Source organism: Lucilia cuprina, chromosome 6 (assembly GCF_022045245.1).
Source record: "Lucilia cuprina isolate Lc7/37 chromosome 6, ASM2204524v1, whole genome shotgun sequence".
Lineage (NCBI taxonomy): Eukaryota > Metazoa > Arthropoda > Insecta > Diptera > Calliphoridae > Lucilia > Lucilia cuprina.
The window spans coordinates 7,048,715-7,067,960 of NC_060954.1; the positions used below are offsets into that span (position 1 = coordinate 7,048,715).

Consider the following 19,246-nt stretch of genomic DNA (forward strand, 5'->3'; position numbering starts at 1 on the left):
TATAATTGACATTACACATAATAACTGACATGTTTTTCAAAGGTAACTTGATCAAAAAAAAAAAAAATCAAATAATACTTTGGTTGAAAAATGTAATGAAAAACGTGTTTTAAGAATTTTTCGATCTCACTCCTTATATTACCATTTGTTTAAAAATATTAACAAATTATAATAATTTCTTGTAAAATGCAAAATTTGTTAATTATATTTGAAGGTCTTAATTGCTTATACTACTCATGTTATATAAATTCATTTATTGTATTATATAGTAATAAAATAAATAAATATTTTTAATTTATTTAAATGTTTGAGTCCTTTGAAGGATTTAAATTATAAATAATACAAATATATAATATTTTCCGATTTAATAATATTTCTTCTATTACTTCAACAATTCTTACATATGTATGTATTGCTAAAAGAATACTTCTATTTCTTTCTATTTGACAATATACATGTATAGAATTTAATAAAATTAATAGAAAAACTTTTTCAATTACAAAATCATAATAATAAAATAAAAATAAAAATAGAAAAACTCTGCATATCATAAAACCAAAACTAAAACAGAAAAACCAGCCTTAAAAAGTAATAATGGCTGCTGGAATGAATAAACACGTAAGTCCTACAAAGAAATACCAAAACCAAAAAGGGCAGAAGAGAATATACCATCAATGTTGGAAATATAGAAATGCTGATTGCAATAGTACATAACTGTGACATAAAACTTTTTAGACTTTTTTTCTGTTTTTGCACAAAATACAAAAAAAAAGCACACACATACAACGATAACTTAGACTTATACCTATACACACTGTATGTACAAACATATTTCTATAATATTTTACATTTTCATTTTACTTGTGTTGTCTAAATAAAAGCTGACAAATATTATATTCAACCTCGATTTTTTATACATATTCAGCTTTATTTTCATACTCTTCTATACATGTTTTTTTTTTGCATTTTCTACAGGTTTGTTAAAATATCGAAATAGAATAAACGAGAGAAGAGAAAAAAAAAGAAAATAATCACAAAATTGGATACAATTACATTAGGTTTCGGTAATAAAATATGACAAAATATTTTATTACAAAAATATACCTGGGTCTTTATCTTTACATATAGGTTTGTGTGACATGTCTTTATGACTTTTCTGTTGAGCCTTGTAGTCGTAAGAAGACGACAACATATAACTTTGAACCTTAACATGAACTTGTAGAACATTTAATGTTTATGCTATTTAGTGAAATCTTACAGTGACAAGTGCAAAAATGTTTTAATTTAAGGTATAATAGAATAATTGAACATGCTACACTAATACACTATAGACAAGACTATAGATAAGACTGTAGACTAGGCAATACACTAGACTATGGATTAGACTACGTTATAGACAATATTAAAGACCAATTTAAGGAAATTTCATATGAAAAAACAACTTTACAAGAGGTGGCAACAATGGTAAGAAAAAAATTTATAAACAAAACCTTAACTATTACTAGAAATAGATTAGATTACAAATAGACGCCTTAAATAGTTTCAGATGTAACGCAAATAAAAAAGTAACAGAAATATATAAAAAAATTATCAAATCTGGTAACACTGTTAAAAAAGTTTGGTCCTAAAACAAATAACATAAATTGTTATCTACTTTCCTAGTTAAATCAAATTTTTAAATAGCTAAGTTACTTGAAAATATTTAAAATAGCTTAATTTGTCATTAAATTCAATAAATTGTAAAGTATGGCAACACTGTTTAGATAAAATTTCCACAAAACAAATACCTTGTATTTTTAGCTATCGTTTAAAGTCCATTTCAAACAAATCCTTTAAGTAGTATCAAAATTATAGCAATTTTAAAAAAAGTTCATATAATTAAACAAATTCATAAAGTCTGGCAACACTGGCCATAAAATTTTTACATAAAATAATTAGCCTAAATTATTATCTTGAGTTTGACTTCAGTTTTAGGCATATCGGTTAAATATCTAGGAAATTATAACAAAACAAAAATTAACTCAAACGGCTAACTATATAACAAATTAGAGAAATATGGCAACATTGGTTAGATACATATTTTATACCACAAAAAGCCCAAACGGTTGTCTAGCGTTTGACGCCTGTTTTAAAAAAATTGCTTAAGTAGTTTCACAGTAATTGCAATTTGAATAAAATTAATAAATTTTAACAAATTTCTACAATCTGGCAACACTGACTAAATAATTTTTACCTAAAACTAATGGCCAATATCACTAGCTAGCGTTTGACTCTAGTTTCAAGCAAATCGATAAAGTATTTCCAAAGTTATAACAATTTTAAAAATACCTTATTTTGTTACATTTTTCAAAATATGGCAACCCTGTCACTACATCGTTACAGCGCCATCTATTGATGTGGTACATTGTTTTTTGGCAAATGAAAAAATTAGGGCGTCAGACAGAATTTTTCAAAACCCTATAACTTAAAAACTACTAAACCGATTTATTTAAGATACATGTCAGATTGTAGGGCCTAAATTGTAGTTTTATAAAATTTATTTTACCAGAGTTGCCATACTGTTATTTTTACTTTTTTAGTTAAATAAAGTGAGCTTACGTTTAAGGCCTATACATGTAAACCAAATTAATAAAAGATTTTCTAACAATTGTTTTGGAAAGCTTAGATTCCGCTCTAAACCCTCAAATATTTTTCGGCCAGAGTTGCCGAGTAATTTGTAAAAAGAATACAATTTTTTAAATTTTCATTATGGAAGGTCGTATTATAAATTTACACCACAATTGCATTAAAAAGCCTCTACACTAGACTACATATTGTTGATTATACAGATTAAAAGAATAGAATTTTTAAAACAAAATTTAAATTTCCAAAGTTGCCGTGGGTATAACTAAGAGAGAGTGTAAATTTTAAAACTAGTTTTGAGCAGAAATAATATCTGTAGCATAACAAGACACACTTTTAAAACGCTACAGTATTAAATGCACTGAACTAATTTCGCTAAATTTTCATTGTGAAGACTTGAAATTTTCAAAAAACATGTGACAGAGTTGCCATATTGTTAGTTTTATGGTATAGTAAAGACAATGAAATATTACTTTATATTGCTAAAACTATTTGATAATAACTATTAAAATGATTGCTGTTAAAGAGTAGAGAAATTGAACATTGTTAATAAACAGAGTTGCCAAATGACTTAAAATCAAATTTTAAAAACTTTTGAGGCGATAATGTCATTAAAGGTCTTATTATTTAAATTTTAACAATCAAACGTTTTTTATTACTTAAAATCAAAAAAACTTTGTTTTTTTACAAATTACTTGGCAACTCTGTCCGGAAAATATTTGAGAGTTTAGAACGGAATCTTAGCTTTCCAAAACAATTGTTAGAAAATCTTTAATTAGCTAGGTTTACATGTACAGGCCTTAAACGTAAGCATACTTTATTTTCCAAAAAAAACTAAAAATAACAGCATGGCAACCCTGGTGAAATAAATTTTATAAAACTACAATTTATTCCCTACAATATGACATACATTTCAAATAAATTGGTTCAGTAGTTTTAAAATTATAGCGTTTTGAAAAATTGTGTCTGACGTCGTAATTTTTTCGTTTGCCGAAAATCAATGTACTCAATCAATAGATGGCGCTGTAACGATGTCGTGACAGGGTTGCCATATTTTGAAAATTTTAACAAAATAAGGTATTTTTAAAATCGTTATAACTCTGGTAATACTTAACCGATTTGCTTGAAACTAAAATCAAACGCTAGCTTATAATTTAAGCCATTAGTTTTATGTAAAAATTATTTAACCAGTGTTGCCAGACCATACAAAACGTTTAAAATTTATTAACTTTATAGAAATTGCAATTACTATGGAACTACTTAAGTAATTTTATTGAAACAAACATCAAACGCTAGACAATAATTTGTACTTTTTGTTGTATGAAACATTTAGCTTACCAATGTTGCCATATTTCATAAATTTGTTATATAGTTAACTTAATAAGAAATTTTTTTGTATAGTTATAACTTTATAGATATTCAACCAATATGCTTGAAACTGGAACCAAACTGAAAATAACGATTTAGTCTTAATATTTTTTTATAAAATAATATAACCAGTGTTGCCAGACTATATGAAATTGTTATATTATATTACCTTTTAAAAACTGCTATAATTTGGATACTACTCAAGGGATTTGTCCGAAACTGGTCTCAAACGATAGATAATAATTAAGGGTACTTGTTTTAATTGAAATTATATAACCAGTGCTGCCATATTATACAAATTTGTAGTTTATAGCTATATATTTAACTCGAAACGTAGAAACTTTTCAACTACTTAAGGCATTTGCTTTTTTTAATTTTACCACTGTTGCCACATTCTTTACAGTTGTTTCATAGCCTGGACTATAGTCTAGACTGTTGACCAAACTATATGCTATACTATAGACTAGACAGCAGACGTGACAGTTGGTTACACAACATCTAGCGTTTAGTGTAACATATAGTCTAGCCTATTCTCTTTTTCTATAGTCTAGATTATATTCTAATCTATTCTATAGTATAGTCTATATTGTAGACTATAGTAGACTATAGAATATAATGAAGACTTGAACATCTATAGAATAGTCTTAACTAAAGAATAGACTATGGAACAGGCTATGGAATAGACTACAGACTAGACGATAGAGTATGATATAGACTATACTAAGCCTATAGACTGTATATAGACTAGACTACAGACTGTGCTGTAGAATAAACTTTAAAGTAGATTATAGACTAGGTTATAGAATAGACTAGACTATAGATTAGGCTATAGACTATAGACTAGATTATGGACTGTGCTAGATTATAGACTAGGCTATGAAATAGACTAGACTATAGACTAGGCTATAGACTAGACTATAGACTACGCTATAGACTAAGCTATAGACTAAATTATAGACCAGGCTATAGACTAGACTAGCCTACAGACTAGACTATAGACTAGACTGTAGACTAAACTATAGACTAGACTATAGAATAGGCTATAGTTAGGCTATAGACTAGACAATAGACTGTGCTGTAGACTAAACGTTTAACTAGATTATAGACTTAGCTATAGAATAGACTAGTCTATAGTCTAATCTATTCTATAGCTTACTCTATAATCTTGTTTAAACGCTATAGACTAGACTCTAGACTTTAAACTAGATTATGGACTAGGCTATAGAATACACAATACTATAGACTGCGCTGTAATTTAAACTTTAAACTATATTATAGACTAAGCTATAGAATAGACAGACTATAGAGTGGACTAGTTTATAGACTAGGCTATTGTCTAGACTAGACTATAGACTAGACTATAGAATAGGTTATAGACTAGACTATAGACTAGGCTATACACTAGAATGAAGACAATACTATAGACTGTGCTGTAGGCTAGACTATAGACTATAATATAGACCATACTATAGACTAAACTGTATAGTCAGACAAGACTATAGACTAAGCAGACTATAGACTGTAGGCAATACAATAATCAAGTTTAAATTCATACTCCTTTTGTACTCTATAGAGTTGCAAACTTCTTACGCAACTTTACATACCCCCTTTTACACCTTAATGCCAATTTATGTATTTCGAGAGAAAAATGAAAAGAAATAAACTAAAAGCTAATAAAAAGGTTTTTATGCCCAAACGCCTACAAAACTTCATCACAAGAATCTTAAGTATCAGAGGCCAACAGAAGATATTGCAAAAGCATCAAGTCAGCAGCATAGAGCAGTAAGATATAGATAGAAACGTAACAAAAATTATGCTGTTACAGCACAATTTCATTTCATTTTTATTTGCTTTACTCTATTCTCGATATCTAAAGAAAAAGAAATATCAAAATATTGTACTTAGTTTAAATAAAAAAAATAAAGAAAATACATAAATGAAAAAAATAGATATTTTATATATAAAATTGTATTTACGACATAAACGTGCATAACGTTACATTGCGTTCAAATAGAGCTGAAGGTATCAGGGTGCTAAGGAAAAATGTGCTAATTTTGGAAAGGGGTTGGGGAGAAAGTTGTTTAATGTTAAAGTCTAAGCAAAGGCTTTGTAGATTTTAAATTTCTTAACAAAAGATATCTTTAAGAAAATATAAAGGAATACAACTAGACTATAATTTAGGTTTCCTAAATGTTCCACCTCCTTAATATTAACATCGCCCTAATACCCTTAGTCTTACTCTAAGCCCAAAAGAAATACACAAACTAACCAAAAAAAGAAAAGGACTTATAACTTGCCTGCGGTATGTCCATATAATCCAAATATACTTCACAACAGCACAACATACAAAAAACTCATGAGAAAGGGGAGTAAAAAGACGACATTAAAAAAATGCTGACACACTTATGACAACACAATGTTGTTATGAACTAACTCTGATGAGTATTAACACAACTACTACTATAATAATGCTGAATTTTATAACTCGTCATCGTTATATAAAAATTTTGTAACCTCTAGTTGTAGCAGAGCTAACAGGCAAAGGAGTTTATTAAAAAAAATATATATAGATGTATGTTTGTAAAATGTTGCCTACACTAAGGGGCATATAAGCTTATTTGTTTTCTATTTGATAATGCATGCTTGTGCATGTTTATATTTGTGGTTTCGGTATGGTTAGCTCGTTATAATTAGACTTGAAGAGTCAGAAGTTTAAGAGTTTAGGGCTGAAAATAATGATCACTTCTGGCACACACACTCTCTTAGAAAATCTAAATATTCAGCGTTTTTTGTAATAATTTAAAATTTAATATTAAATAGCAAATCTATAAAAAGTGGCAAGTCTGGTAAAACTTATCTGACATACTAGAGAAGCTTTAGTTATTACTGATGTTAGTTTCAAGTTTAAAATAACTTAATTGGTTAATAATTGTGAAGTATGGCAACTCTGGTTAGATATATTTTCCTCATAACAAACATCCTTCTTTTTCTATCTATCGTTTGAGACCAGTTTTAAGCAAATCCCTTAAGTAGTAACAAAATTATAGCAACTTTAAAAACTTCACACAATACAGCAAATTCATAAAGTATGGCAATATTGGTTATAATATTTTTAAATAAAATAGTTAGCCTTAATTATTATCTAAGGTTTGACTCCAGTTTCAAATAAAACGGTTAAATAACTCGGAAGTTATAACATTACAAAAAATTATTTAAGTGGTAAACTTTATAACTAATTTGTGACATATGGCAACACTTTTAAGATAAATATTTTATACAACAAAAAGTCCAAATGATTATCTAGCGTTTGGTGTCGGTTTCAATAAAATTGCTTAAGTAGTTCCATAGTAATTGCAATTTTAATAAAGTAAATAAACTTTAAAAAATTTTTATAGTCTGGCAACACTGGCTAAATAAATTCCACATCAAACTAATAGTCTAAATTATAAGCTAGCGTTTGACATTAGTTTCAGTCAAATCGGTTAAGTATTTCCAAAGTTATAACAATTTTAAAAATACCTCTTTTAGTGCATTTTTTAAAATATGGCAACCCTGTCACAACATCGTTACAGCGCCATCTATTGATGTGGTACATTGATTTTCGGCATTTGAAAAAATTACGACATCAGACACTATTTTTCAAAATGCTATAACTTGAAAACTTCTGAATCGATTTACATGAAATGTTTGTCAGGTTGTAGGGCATAAATTGTAGTTTTATAAAATTTATTTTACCAGGGTTGCCATACTGTTATTTTTGTTTTTTTAGTTAAATAAAGTAAGCTTACGTTTAAGGCTCATACATGTTAATGTAATTAGTTATCGATTTTCTAAGGATTGTTTTAGAAAGCTAAGAGTCCCCACTAAACTCCCAAATATTTTCCAGTCAGAGTTGCCAGCTTATTTGTAAAGAAAGTTAATTTTTAGATTTTCCTTAATATATTTAAACCAAATGGCAATTTAAGACAACAATCTCCTGGAAACATTATTAAAAAAATTTACTTTAAGCTATGTGGCAACTCTGTTCACTAAAATATTATTATAATTTTGTCAATACAACTTATTAAAATTAATTTTTATAGTCAATCATTTTGTAGCTAACTTATAGCAATATAAAGTAATACATGATTTTCTTTTTTTTACAATAAAACTAACAATCTGGCAACTCCACTAAAACTGTTTTTAAAATCTAGAATTTTTTCCCAAAGAAACCATGAAAAATTAGTCGAAAACAATTCAGTACATTTAATGTTATAACGTTTTAAAAATTTATCTCTTTGTACCACATAATTTCTTACTGTTCAAAAAGCAATTTTAGGAATTATGTCTTTTTAAAATCAATCTTCAGGGCAACTCTGAAAATTTAAATTTTGTTGCTTAGTTTCATTTCCTCGTTGTTTAAAAAGTACAATTAAAAGAGATAGAAACTAAAACTAAGCTATTGAAAGTAGTAGTTCTTTCTCTTTGAAATATAATAAAACTAACAATATGGCAACTCTTGCAAATTAATTTTTAAAATTTTAAATTTATTTGCTAGAAGAATATACAAAATCTTAGTTATAGCGTTCAGAAAATTGTCCATTGTATTCTTTAAACGTCTTGTGGTTTAAATTTATAATAAGAACTTTCCCCTATTAAGGCAAATCAAAAATATTAGTTTTTTTTACAAATAACTTGGTAACTCTGGTCGGAAAACATTTGGGAATTTAGTGGGGAATTATAACTTTCCAAAACAATCATTAGATAGTCTTTAATTAACTAAGATTACATGTATGGGCCTTAAACGTAAGCTTACTTTAAATAGCTATAAAATCAAAAATAACAATATGGCAACTCTGGTAAAATAAATTTTATAAAACTACAATTTATACCCTACAATCTGACATGCATCTCATATAAATCGGTTAAGTAGTTTTTAAGTTTTAGCGTTTTGAAAAATTGTGTCTGACGTCGTAGTTTTTTTATTTGCTGAAAATCAATGTACTCAATCAATAGATGGCGCTGTAACGATGTAGTGACAGGGTTGCCATATTTTGAAAAATCTAACAAAATAAGGTATTTTTAAAATTCTTATAACTCTGGTAATACTTAACTGATTTGCTTGAAACTAAAGTCAAACGCTAGCTGATAATTTAGGCCGTTTGGTTTATGTAAAAATTATCTAACCAGTGTTGCCAGATTTTAGAAATTTGTTAAAATTTATTAACTTTATTCAAATTGCAATAACTATAAAACTACTTAAGCAAATTTCCGCAAACAGGTGTCAAATGCTAGATAATAGTTTAGGCTTTTTGTTGTAGGACACATATATCTGTCCAATGTTGCCATGTCTTAAAAATTTGCTATAAAGTTAGCCAATTAAGTTATTTGTTGTCGTGTTATAACTTCTTAGCTATTTAACCGATACGTTTGAAACAGGAGTCAAACACAAGATAATTAGTTAGACTAACTAGTTTTTATTTAAAATTGGTTACCAGTGTTGCCAGACTTTATAGATTTGTTATATTATATTACATTTTTTTCAGAATTGTTATAATTTTGTTACTACTCAAAGGATTTGCTTGAAACTGGCCTCAAACGTTAGCTAATGAAAAAAATATACATAATTTTGTTACCAGTGTTGCCAGACTTTATAAATTTAATAATATTTTTTTAAATTTCTATAATTTTGAAACTATTTGAAGGATTTGCTTGAAACTGACCTCAAACGTTAGCTAATAAAAAAATTTATCAAATCGGTGTTGCCATATTTCACAAAAAAGTGATATTTTTAACCAATTAAGGTTTTCTTAAAGAATGTTATGTATTTTTTTATGCAATTTTGGCCCATAATTCATAAAGTTCAAGGTTTCTTCTTGTTAGTTAAAATTATTTAAAAAAATGTTTTTGATTTATCCTCTGAAATGTGTAGAATTTTCTTTGCCTTTTTTGAGTTTCTCATACATATTTCCATTACATGTCGCTCTGTACTTACATATGTCTGTTATATGGCTATCACCTGAAAGCTTAACATCATCATAACGATGTAAAAGAAAACTGAAGAGTTATATAATTTTTTGGTGGTAAATTCTATTTGAACAAAAATAATTCCATTTCATATGTTTTAAGTTTTTTTTGTTTTATTTGCAATGCTGCAGTTGTTATTTGTTTAGAACACTTATATGAAAACAAACGTGGAAAGGGAGAGGTTTAAAGGGATTCTTTGTTGTGGAGAGAGATGGGTAAATTTGTTAGTAAATATGTAAAACTGTTTTCAAAATACTTATTAATTGAAACACTTTCTTGATATTTTTTTTATTTTAAAGGAAAAGTACTTTATTTAAGTATTTGCTAAAATTTACTTAAAATTTAATTAGTAACGAATAAAATACGTTTTGCTAATCTTAAGGATGTATATACAACTTTGTTTTTCTTTAATCCCTATAGATTTTAAAGAAAAATGTGTTGTTTATACTATTTTAAGGCGATTTAAAAAAGTACTTTTTTACTACTTTATTAAAATATGTTTTTATATAAATATTTTTGAAAAATATTTCTTAATTACATATATTTTTCATTAAAAAAATCTTTATTCTTACTGTTTGTTTGTAAAAAAGTACTTTTTTACTACTTTTTTTGATTATTCTTAAAAAGTACTTTTTCTACTACTACTTTCAAATGGATTTTTTTATATTTGTGTCGTTTTCTATGCAATAATATATTGTACTTTCTTTTAGTACTTTTTTATCTTTTTTAAAAGTACCTACTTTTTTAGTACTTTTTGTGATTATTTTTAAAAAGTACTTTTTCTACTACTATTTTAAAATGGAATATTTGTATAAATTTGTGTTGTTTCCTATAAAATGTTGTATTGTCTTACAATAAGTACTTTCTTTTGGTACTTTTTTTAGTTTTTCTTCAATATGTTTCGATTATATTTGTCCTTCCTGATTGTCTCTATTTCCTTTGGGTTTAGATTTGTTTTTCTTTTTAGTTCTTATATTTTGAGTTGTAGGGCTCTTTTTAAAAAGTACTTTTTTTACTTCTTTCTGTGAACGTTTATAAAAAGTACTTTTTCTACTACTATTTTAAAATGGATTTTTTTGTATAAATTTGTGTTGTTTCCTATAAAACGTTATATTGTCTTACAAAAAGTACTTTCTTTTGGTACTTTTTTTTAGTTTTTCTTCAATATTTTCCTTTATCTCTATTTTTTCTAACATTTCTGTGTTATTTTTACTGTGTCACTTGGGTTTGTTTGGTTTAGATTTACTTTCCTTTTTTGTATTAGTATTTTGAGTTTTAGAGATCTTTTTAAAAAGTACTTTTTTACTACTTTTTGTGTTTATTTTTCAAAAGTACTTTTTCTACTACTATTTTAAAATGGATTTTTTTTTAAATTTTTGTCTATTTTGTCTATTCTTACAAAAAGTATTTTCTTTTGGTACTTTTTTTTAGTATTTTCTTTAATATTTTCCGATTATGTTTGCCCTTTCCGACTATCTCTATTTCCTTTAACATTTCTGTGTTATTTTTACTGTGTCACTTGGGTTTATTTGGTTTAGATTTGTTTTCCTTTTTAGTACTTGTATTTTGAGTTTTAGGGCTTTTTTTCTATTCTTTATACAAACACACAGGATGAGTGTTAAATAAGCAAAGGATGAGATTATGTTTTCCAGTTTACTGTTACATCGAAAAGGATACAGATTCTCGTATTTGTTTTTTTTTTCTAAAGGAATTATGTTGGCTCTTTGCCAGTTTTTGTTAGGCTGGGATTCATTTCAATTTTGTTATAAACACAGAGTATGTGGTAATACATGTTTTGAGGTTTGTTAGTTTTTTTTTTGTGCAATTTTAGGCGCAAAACTAAATCCCTTAAAAAACTCTAACTTTTATGATCAGATTAAAAGAAAACATATTTGGGTTTAGTTAACAAAAACACAAAACGAAAATACTTTTTAAGGGCATCAAGCTTAAAAAATACAACAAATTTAAACTTAAAAATACAAAATAATTAATTTAATTTTTTTCTCTTTTTTCCAGTTTCCGCATCAATCGCATTGAATCGCCCATTTTGAAATATGATGGTGACTGTGGTGAATCCTTGACTATATACGATTCCGATCATGCTGATCCGGCACGCATTATCAAAACTTTCTGTGATACTTTTTCGCGGCCCATGGAAAAGGTGGACTTTGTTAGCACTAGTCCCTCGTTGTATGTTCAGTTTGAATCGAAAACCGGTTCTTATAGCGGCAGCTCTTTGTATTATTGGGCCCATTATGATTTCTTTAATAATACCCGTTTTGGTGATCCAGTACCCAATACCTTATGCGATGAAGTTATGTATGCCTGGAAACATCCGGGCGGTAAGATACGTTCTCCCATGAACTCTTTAATCTTTAAGAGAACTGGTGGATCCGATGTACGCTGTCAATATAAATTTGTTACCGATCGGCGACTTTATGCTAGAGCTGTTATAGAAGTCAACTCGGTTATGTTTAAGGAATTGCCCTATAATAACAATGCCTGCACTAGATGCCATGAGGAGAGGGTGGATAAACTGGTGATATGGGAGGAAAGGGAAAAGTTTCAAAATAATTTGGCCTGTTTTTGTGACAATATTCCGCGACCAGTAAGAGTTATCTCCTCTGCGGATCAAATGAATTTGGAAATGATAGTACAAGGCCAACATGCCATTACATCTTACTTTAAGAATCCGAATCCTTTATTTGAAGCTTCCTATGAGTTTGCCCATGGTCCTCTATGTGGTCCTATTACTCTGGGACCTTCTCCCGATGGTGAGCTGGTATATCCTTTCAAAAAAGCTTTGGCTCTCGTTACAGGACCCATGGGTTCCCAGCCGGAGCATCATTATAGACGTGAGAAATGTATTTGGGAATTGAAAGTGGCCTCACAAAGAGATTTATGGCTGAATTTGGAAAAGGCTCGTTTTGGTGATCGCACCTGTGACAGTGCTAAGATAGAAGTGTATCTAGCCGGACGTCTGGAACCACGCTTTATTATATGTCCAGAGAATGTCTCCTTGGCAAGAGATTTACCCATTTTATCTACAGCCGATTTGGGTGCTTTGGGTGCCGATCAAGAGCCCTTACCCGTGCTCATACAATACACAGGTGATGGCCAGCCTGGCAAGAACATTTTCCGTCTGGTTTGGACTGAACTCTTTCATTTACCCCGCAATCCAGATGGTAGCCTAGCCGCCTCTCTACTACAAGATAATGAATGCAACTTTAAGTGTCCTGGCAATTCGCATATCTGTCTACCCCGCCACCTGGTGTGTGATGGCATACAAAATTGTCCCAATGTTTCGCATACCTCCTCGCTGGAGGATCTCACCCAACACATACAATGGAATCTAGAGCAATTTGATTTATGGCATGAACACAAAGACAAAGAACACTTAATGAATGCCATTCTAGATGATGAATCCTCTTTGATTTGTATAAAAGAATATACGCGTAAATTATCATATGGCGAACTTAGCTTCTTTGTTGCCATCTCAATGGCGATAATTGTTTTAATTATATTAATTTTACGACTCATGTGTAGAAGTTCAAAACATAAGGAGGCTTCCATGAATTATTAATACAACTGGAATGAGAAGAAATATAGATAACTCATGCTAAAATAAACGAATTTGTTGAACAATTTCTTTAAAAACAAAAGAACAAAAGTTATTTAGTAAATAGTATTATTAAAGGTTTTAATTTCTATTTTAATCTAAACACAACAAAAAACAAACGAAACACAATATCTAGCTGCAAAATTTACCATAGAGAAAAATATATATTATTATACAAAAAAACTGGATCCCTTTTAGCTTAAATAGGTATTCCAATTTTATTAAACATAATTGGAAACACACATTTTTAAAAATTTCATTAATATTTTAAAGATTTTTTAAAAATAGTTGTATTTTTCAATAAAATATCATAAATAGTAAAATCACTTCATAACGAGATCAGTGCTAATGTCAGTTCTAGTTCTGTTCTAATTCAGATCACGTTCAGTTCTAGTTCACTTCCAGTTCAGTTCTAGTTCAGTTCTAGTTCAGTTCTAGTTAAGTTCTAGTTCAGTTCTAGTTCAGTTCTAGTTCAGTTCTAGTTCAGTTCTATTTCAGTTCTAGTTCAGTTCTAGTTCAGTTCTAGTTCAGTTCTCTTTCAATTCTATTTCAGTTCTATTTCAGTTCTAGTTCAGTTCTAGTTCAGTTCTAGTTCAGATCTAGATCAGTTCTAGTTTAGTTCTAGTTCAGTTATTGTTCAATTCTAGTTCAGATCTAGTTCAGTTCTAGTTCAGTTCCAGTTCAGTTCAGTTTTACATCAGTTCTTGTTCGGTTCTAGTTCAGTTCTAGTTCAGTTCTAGTTTAGTTCTCGTCCAGTATTAGTTAAATTCTAGTTCAGTTCTTGTTGAGTTCTTGTTCAGTTCTTGTACAGTTTTTGTTCACTTCTTGTTCAGTTCTAGTTTAGTCCTAGATCAACTTTAGTTCAGTCCTAGTTCAGTTCTAGTTCAGTTCTAGTTCAGTTCTAGTTCAGTTCTAGTTCAGTTCTAGTTCAGTTCTAGTTCAGTTCTAGTTCAATTCTAGTTCAGTTCTAGTTCAGTTCTAGTTCAGTTCTAGTTCAGTTCTAGTTCAGTTGTAGTTCAGGGCTAGTTCAGTTCTAGTTCAGTTCTATTTCAGTTCTAGTTCAGTTCTATTTAAGTTCTAGTTCTGTTCTAGTTCTGTTTTAGTTCTGTTCTAGTTCTGTTCTAGTTCTAGTTCTGTTCCAGTTCAGTTCTAGTTCTGTTCTAGATCTGTTCTAGTTCTGTTCTAGATCTGTTCTAGTTCTGTTCTAGTTCTGTTCTAGTTCTGTTCTAGTTCTGTTCTAGATCTGTTCTAGTTCTGTTCTAGTTCTGTTCTAGTTCTGTTATAGTTCTTTTCCAGTTCTGTTCTTGTTCTGTTTTAGTTCAGTTTTTTTCTTTTCAATGTATAAAGTTTGTATCCAATTATGTTTAATTAAAACAACAATTATTTTTACCCTGTTTATTAAGTAATTAAAAGAAACTCTACACTGAAACATTTTAAGCAACAAAAACACAAAATAGTAACTTTTTAAAAGTTAGATTTAGTATTTAGTTTACATATTATGAAACACTCAAGTAAAATGCTACATCCCTTAAACTTAAGTTCTCCCTTCTATATATTTAACTTTAAATTAAATAATTCTAAATGTTTGGGTAACAATTAAAACAAAATAAAGACATTAAATGAAAAAAAAAACAACAAGTATTTAAACCAAGTGAATTGTAAAACACAAAATAAATAAATTATAATAAAGTAAAAAAAAATTATTAAATAACAAACAAAATAATAGTAAAAAAAATAATAAAAAAGAAGAAAATGCCATATTTTTTGCACAAAAAAAAAAGTAAATGAACAAAGAAAATAAAAGGAAAAAAATAAAATATTTTAATAAATAGTTTTTATGGAAAAATAAATTCTAAAACCCCTTAAGTAATAATTTGTGAAGAAACACTTTTTCTTCACACACAAAACACAGAAACAATACTGGTATGATTGTAAAAAAAAACAACAAATAAAAAGCTCTTCTATTTAAAGAAGAATGACAAACAAAAAATAAAATAATAAATTAAAAATAAATAGTAATAGATTGTATTGTACACTTAGTTTTTAAAAAAAATGAAGTAAAAAAAGTTTAGCTAAGTATGTAAACATTATATTAGTATATTAAATGAAATATTATGTATGTAAAATGTAAGATTATATGCATTTAGAGACAACAACAACAACAAAATTAAGTATTGAATATAAAAGACAAACAAAAAATTTAAAATGCAAAATAAAAAAAATTATAAATACCTGAAAATACATAAAATTGTCTGTTTTTAATATAATTATCTGAAAGAAATAAAATAGGTAAGTAAAATTTTTTAAGAGATTTATCGTCGTATTGAAAAAGATATTAATTACTTATTTATAGATTGTTAAGCATTTTTATTCATACAAATTCTTATAATAAACCATGAATAACTTTATTAAGCGTCTATGAATACGGTGTTTAGACTTTTGAAAGAGATCTATGAAAAACTTTTACGAAAAGCCAAATCAAAAAACCTACAATATGTTAATAGTTAAGTTTAAGTTCAGTTCTAGTTCTAGCTCAGTTCTAGCTTAGTCCAGTTCGAGTTCGGTTCTAGTTCCGATTCAGTTCTTGTTCAGTTCTAGTTCAATTCTAGTTCAGTTTTAGTTCAGTTCTAGTACAGTTCTAGTTCAGTTCTGGTTCAGTTCTAGTTCACTTTTAGTTCAGTTCTAGTTCAGTTCTAGTTCAGTTCTAGTTAAGTTCTTGTACAGTTCTAGTTCAGTTCTAGTTCAGTTCTAGTTCAGTTCTAGATCACTTCTAGTTTAGTTCTAGTTTAGTTCTATTTCAGTTCTATTTCAGTTCTATTTCAGTTCTAGTTCAGTTCTAGTTCAGTACTAGTTCGGTTCTAGTTCAGTTCTTGTTTAGTTCAAGTTCAGTTCTAGTCCAGCTCTAGTTCAGTTCTAGTTCAGTTCTAGTTCAGTTCTAGTTCAGTTCTAGTTCAGTTCTAGTTCAGTTCTAGTTCAGTTCTAGTTCTAGTTCAGTTCCAGTTCAGTACTAGTTCAGTTCTAATTCAGGTCTGATTCAGTTCTTGTTCAGTTCTAGTTCAGTTCTATTTAAGTTCTAGTTAAGTTCTAGTTCAGTTCTAGTTAAGTACTAGTTCAGTTCTAGTTCAGTTCTTGTTTAGATCAAGTTCTAGTTCAGTTCTATATCAGTACCAGTTCAGTTCTAGTTCAGGTCTGATTCAGTTCTGGTTCAGTTCTGGTTCAGTTCTAGTTCTAGTTCAGTTCTAGTTAAGTTCTAGTTAAGTACTAGTTCAGTTCTTGTTTAGTTCAAGTTCAGTTCTGGATAAGTTCTTGTTCAGTTCTAGTTCAGTTTTAGTTCAGTTCTAGTTCAGTTCTGGTTCAGTTCTAGCTCAGTTCTAGTTCAGTTCTAGTTCAGTTCTAGTTCAGTTCTAGTTCAGTTCTAGTTCAGTTCTAGTTCAGTTCTAGTTCAGTTCTAGTTCAGTTCTATTTCAGTTCTAGTTCAGTTCTAGTTCAGTTCTGGTTCAGTTCTAGTTCATTTCTAGTTCAGTTCTAGTTCAATTCTTAGTTCAGTTCCAGTTCGGTTCTAGTTCAGTTCTGATTCAGTTCTTGTTCAGTTCTCGTTCAGTTCTAGTTCAGTTCAGTTCTAGTTCAGTTCTAGTTCAGTTCTAGTTAAGTTCTAGTTCTGTTCTAATTCAGTTCTAGTTCAGTTCTAGTTCTGTTCTAGTTCAGTTCTAGTTCTGTTCTAATTCAGTTCTAGTGGAGTTCTAGTTCAGTTATAGTGAAGTTCTAGTGCAGTTCTAGTTCAGTTTTACTTCAGTTTTAATTTAGTTCTAGCTCAGTTCTAGTTCAGTTCTAGTGGACTTCTAGTTCTGTTTTAGTTCAGTTCTAGTTTAGTTCTAATTCAGTTCTAATTGAGTTTTAGTTCAGTCCTAGTTCAATTCTAGTTCAGTTCTAGTTCAGTTCTAGTTTAGATCTAGTTCAGTTCTAGTTTAGTTCTAGTTCAGTTCTAGTTCAGTTCTAGTTTAGATCTAGTTCAGTTCTAGTTCAGTTCTAGTTCAGTTCTAGTTCTAACTAACTATTTAACTTACTTACTAACAAAGTAACTAACAAAGACGAACATAAACAAGCAAGTTTTTGAAATAATTAAACAAATTTGTTTTTCTTTTCAAAGTAGAAATCAATAAAAAGAATGATAAAAATCTTGTATTCAATTGAATAATGAATAATGGTCATTTGTGTAAATTCTGAGCTATATAACATTAGTATAAAAATGACGTTACACAATGTCACTACAACTAAACGAAATTCTCTATCAAAGTGTTATAAAAATAACGTATTTTTATTCTTTAGTCTTGGGCATGTTACCAGGGAGTTTTGATTGGAAAACCCATCAATTTAGTATAAAGAAATCATATCTCTTCTACAGTGGATGCATACAATTGTCATTTTTAAGTATTATACCTTTGACATCATCTTTTATGCATGAGAAAAATAATTACATGAATAATAAACCTATTTTACAATGGTCCTATATGGTGGGTAAATGTGCCATGGTTACAACAGTGGTGGTCATAAGTTTGAAAATATGGCAAAGAAGGCAAGGTTTTATAGAATTATGTGAAATTTACGAGAGATTTGTGAAAAGATATGAAAATATCTTCCTTCATTTTCGGCAGCACATCATTGGAGAGGATTTCGGGAAGCAGGAGAAACGATTGAAGAGGTTTGTAATTTATAAATTCATCTCTCTGCATGTGCACACTTTAGCCGTTAGCAGCATGTATTTTCAAATGCAGAAAAATCCCGATCTGGAATTTGTAATTATGATCACTGTCAATATGCTGCAAGGTTTTTACCTACTCACTGCTAACATGCAGTTTATGCTAGTGTTATGCCACATTACACTACATTTTTCCTTTATAAACTATTCACTAGAGGCTCTGCAGCAGCAACGTTTACCTTTAAACGATTTATTAAAATTCTATTTGGTATTGTATGAAATGCACTTGAAATGTCTAAAAATGTCAAGGCTTTTCTTTAACGCCAGCAATACGGTAACTTTTTTTATGTTATTGAAAATTTTCACCTCAAATATTATTTTGCTATATCACGCCGTCCTGACAATCATGAGCAGTATACCCTCAACTACGATAAGTAATTTTGTGGGTTTAATATGTGTAGTGAATTTTTATTGGGACAGTTTATTGGTAACAGCTGCAATTGATCTTGTATTGGTTTCCGCTCATCGCGCTATGGAGGTTTTGCAAGGTACTTGGATTATATGGAAGCCAGAAGAGGATGTGGATATATTTAAGAAATTAACTCAATTGGTAAGTTTTAATTCTGTTCTGTTTTAGTTCTGATCTAGTTATGTTCTTGTTTAGTTCTAGTTCAGTTCAGTTCAAGTTCAGTTATAGTTCGGTTCTGGTTTAGTTCTAGTTCAGTTCTAGTTCAATTCTAGTTCAGTTCTAGTTCAGTTCTAGTTCAGTTCTAGTTCAGTTCCAGTTCAGTTCTAGTTCAGTTCTAGTTCAGCTTTATTTCAGTTCTAGTTCACTTCTAGTTCAGTTCTAGTTCAGTTCTAGTTCAGTTCTAGTTCAGTTCTAGTTCTGTTCTAGTTCAGTTCTAGTTCAGTTCTAGTTCAGTTCTAGTTCAGTT

At 29.0% G+C, this 19,246-nt stretch overlaps 1 protein-coding gene across 1 annotated transcript in view; it reads left to right on the plus strand.

Moving 5' to 3' along the window:
* The window catches only part of LOC111688851, a 50,657-nt gene extending 36,582 nt beyond the window's left edge, over window positions 1–14,075 (plus strand). Inside the window, exon 3 of the mRNA XM_046955805.1 lies at window positions 11,997–14,075. Coding sequence (XP_046811761.1) covers window positions 11,997–13,579 — 1,583 coding nt within the window. The 3' untranslated portion in view covers window positions 13,580–14,075. The remainder of the gene's footprint in view (window positions 1–11,996) is intronic.
* The last annotated feature ends 5,171 nt before the right edge of the window (window positions 14,076–19,246 follow it).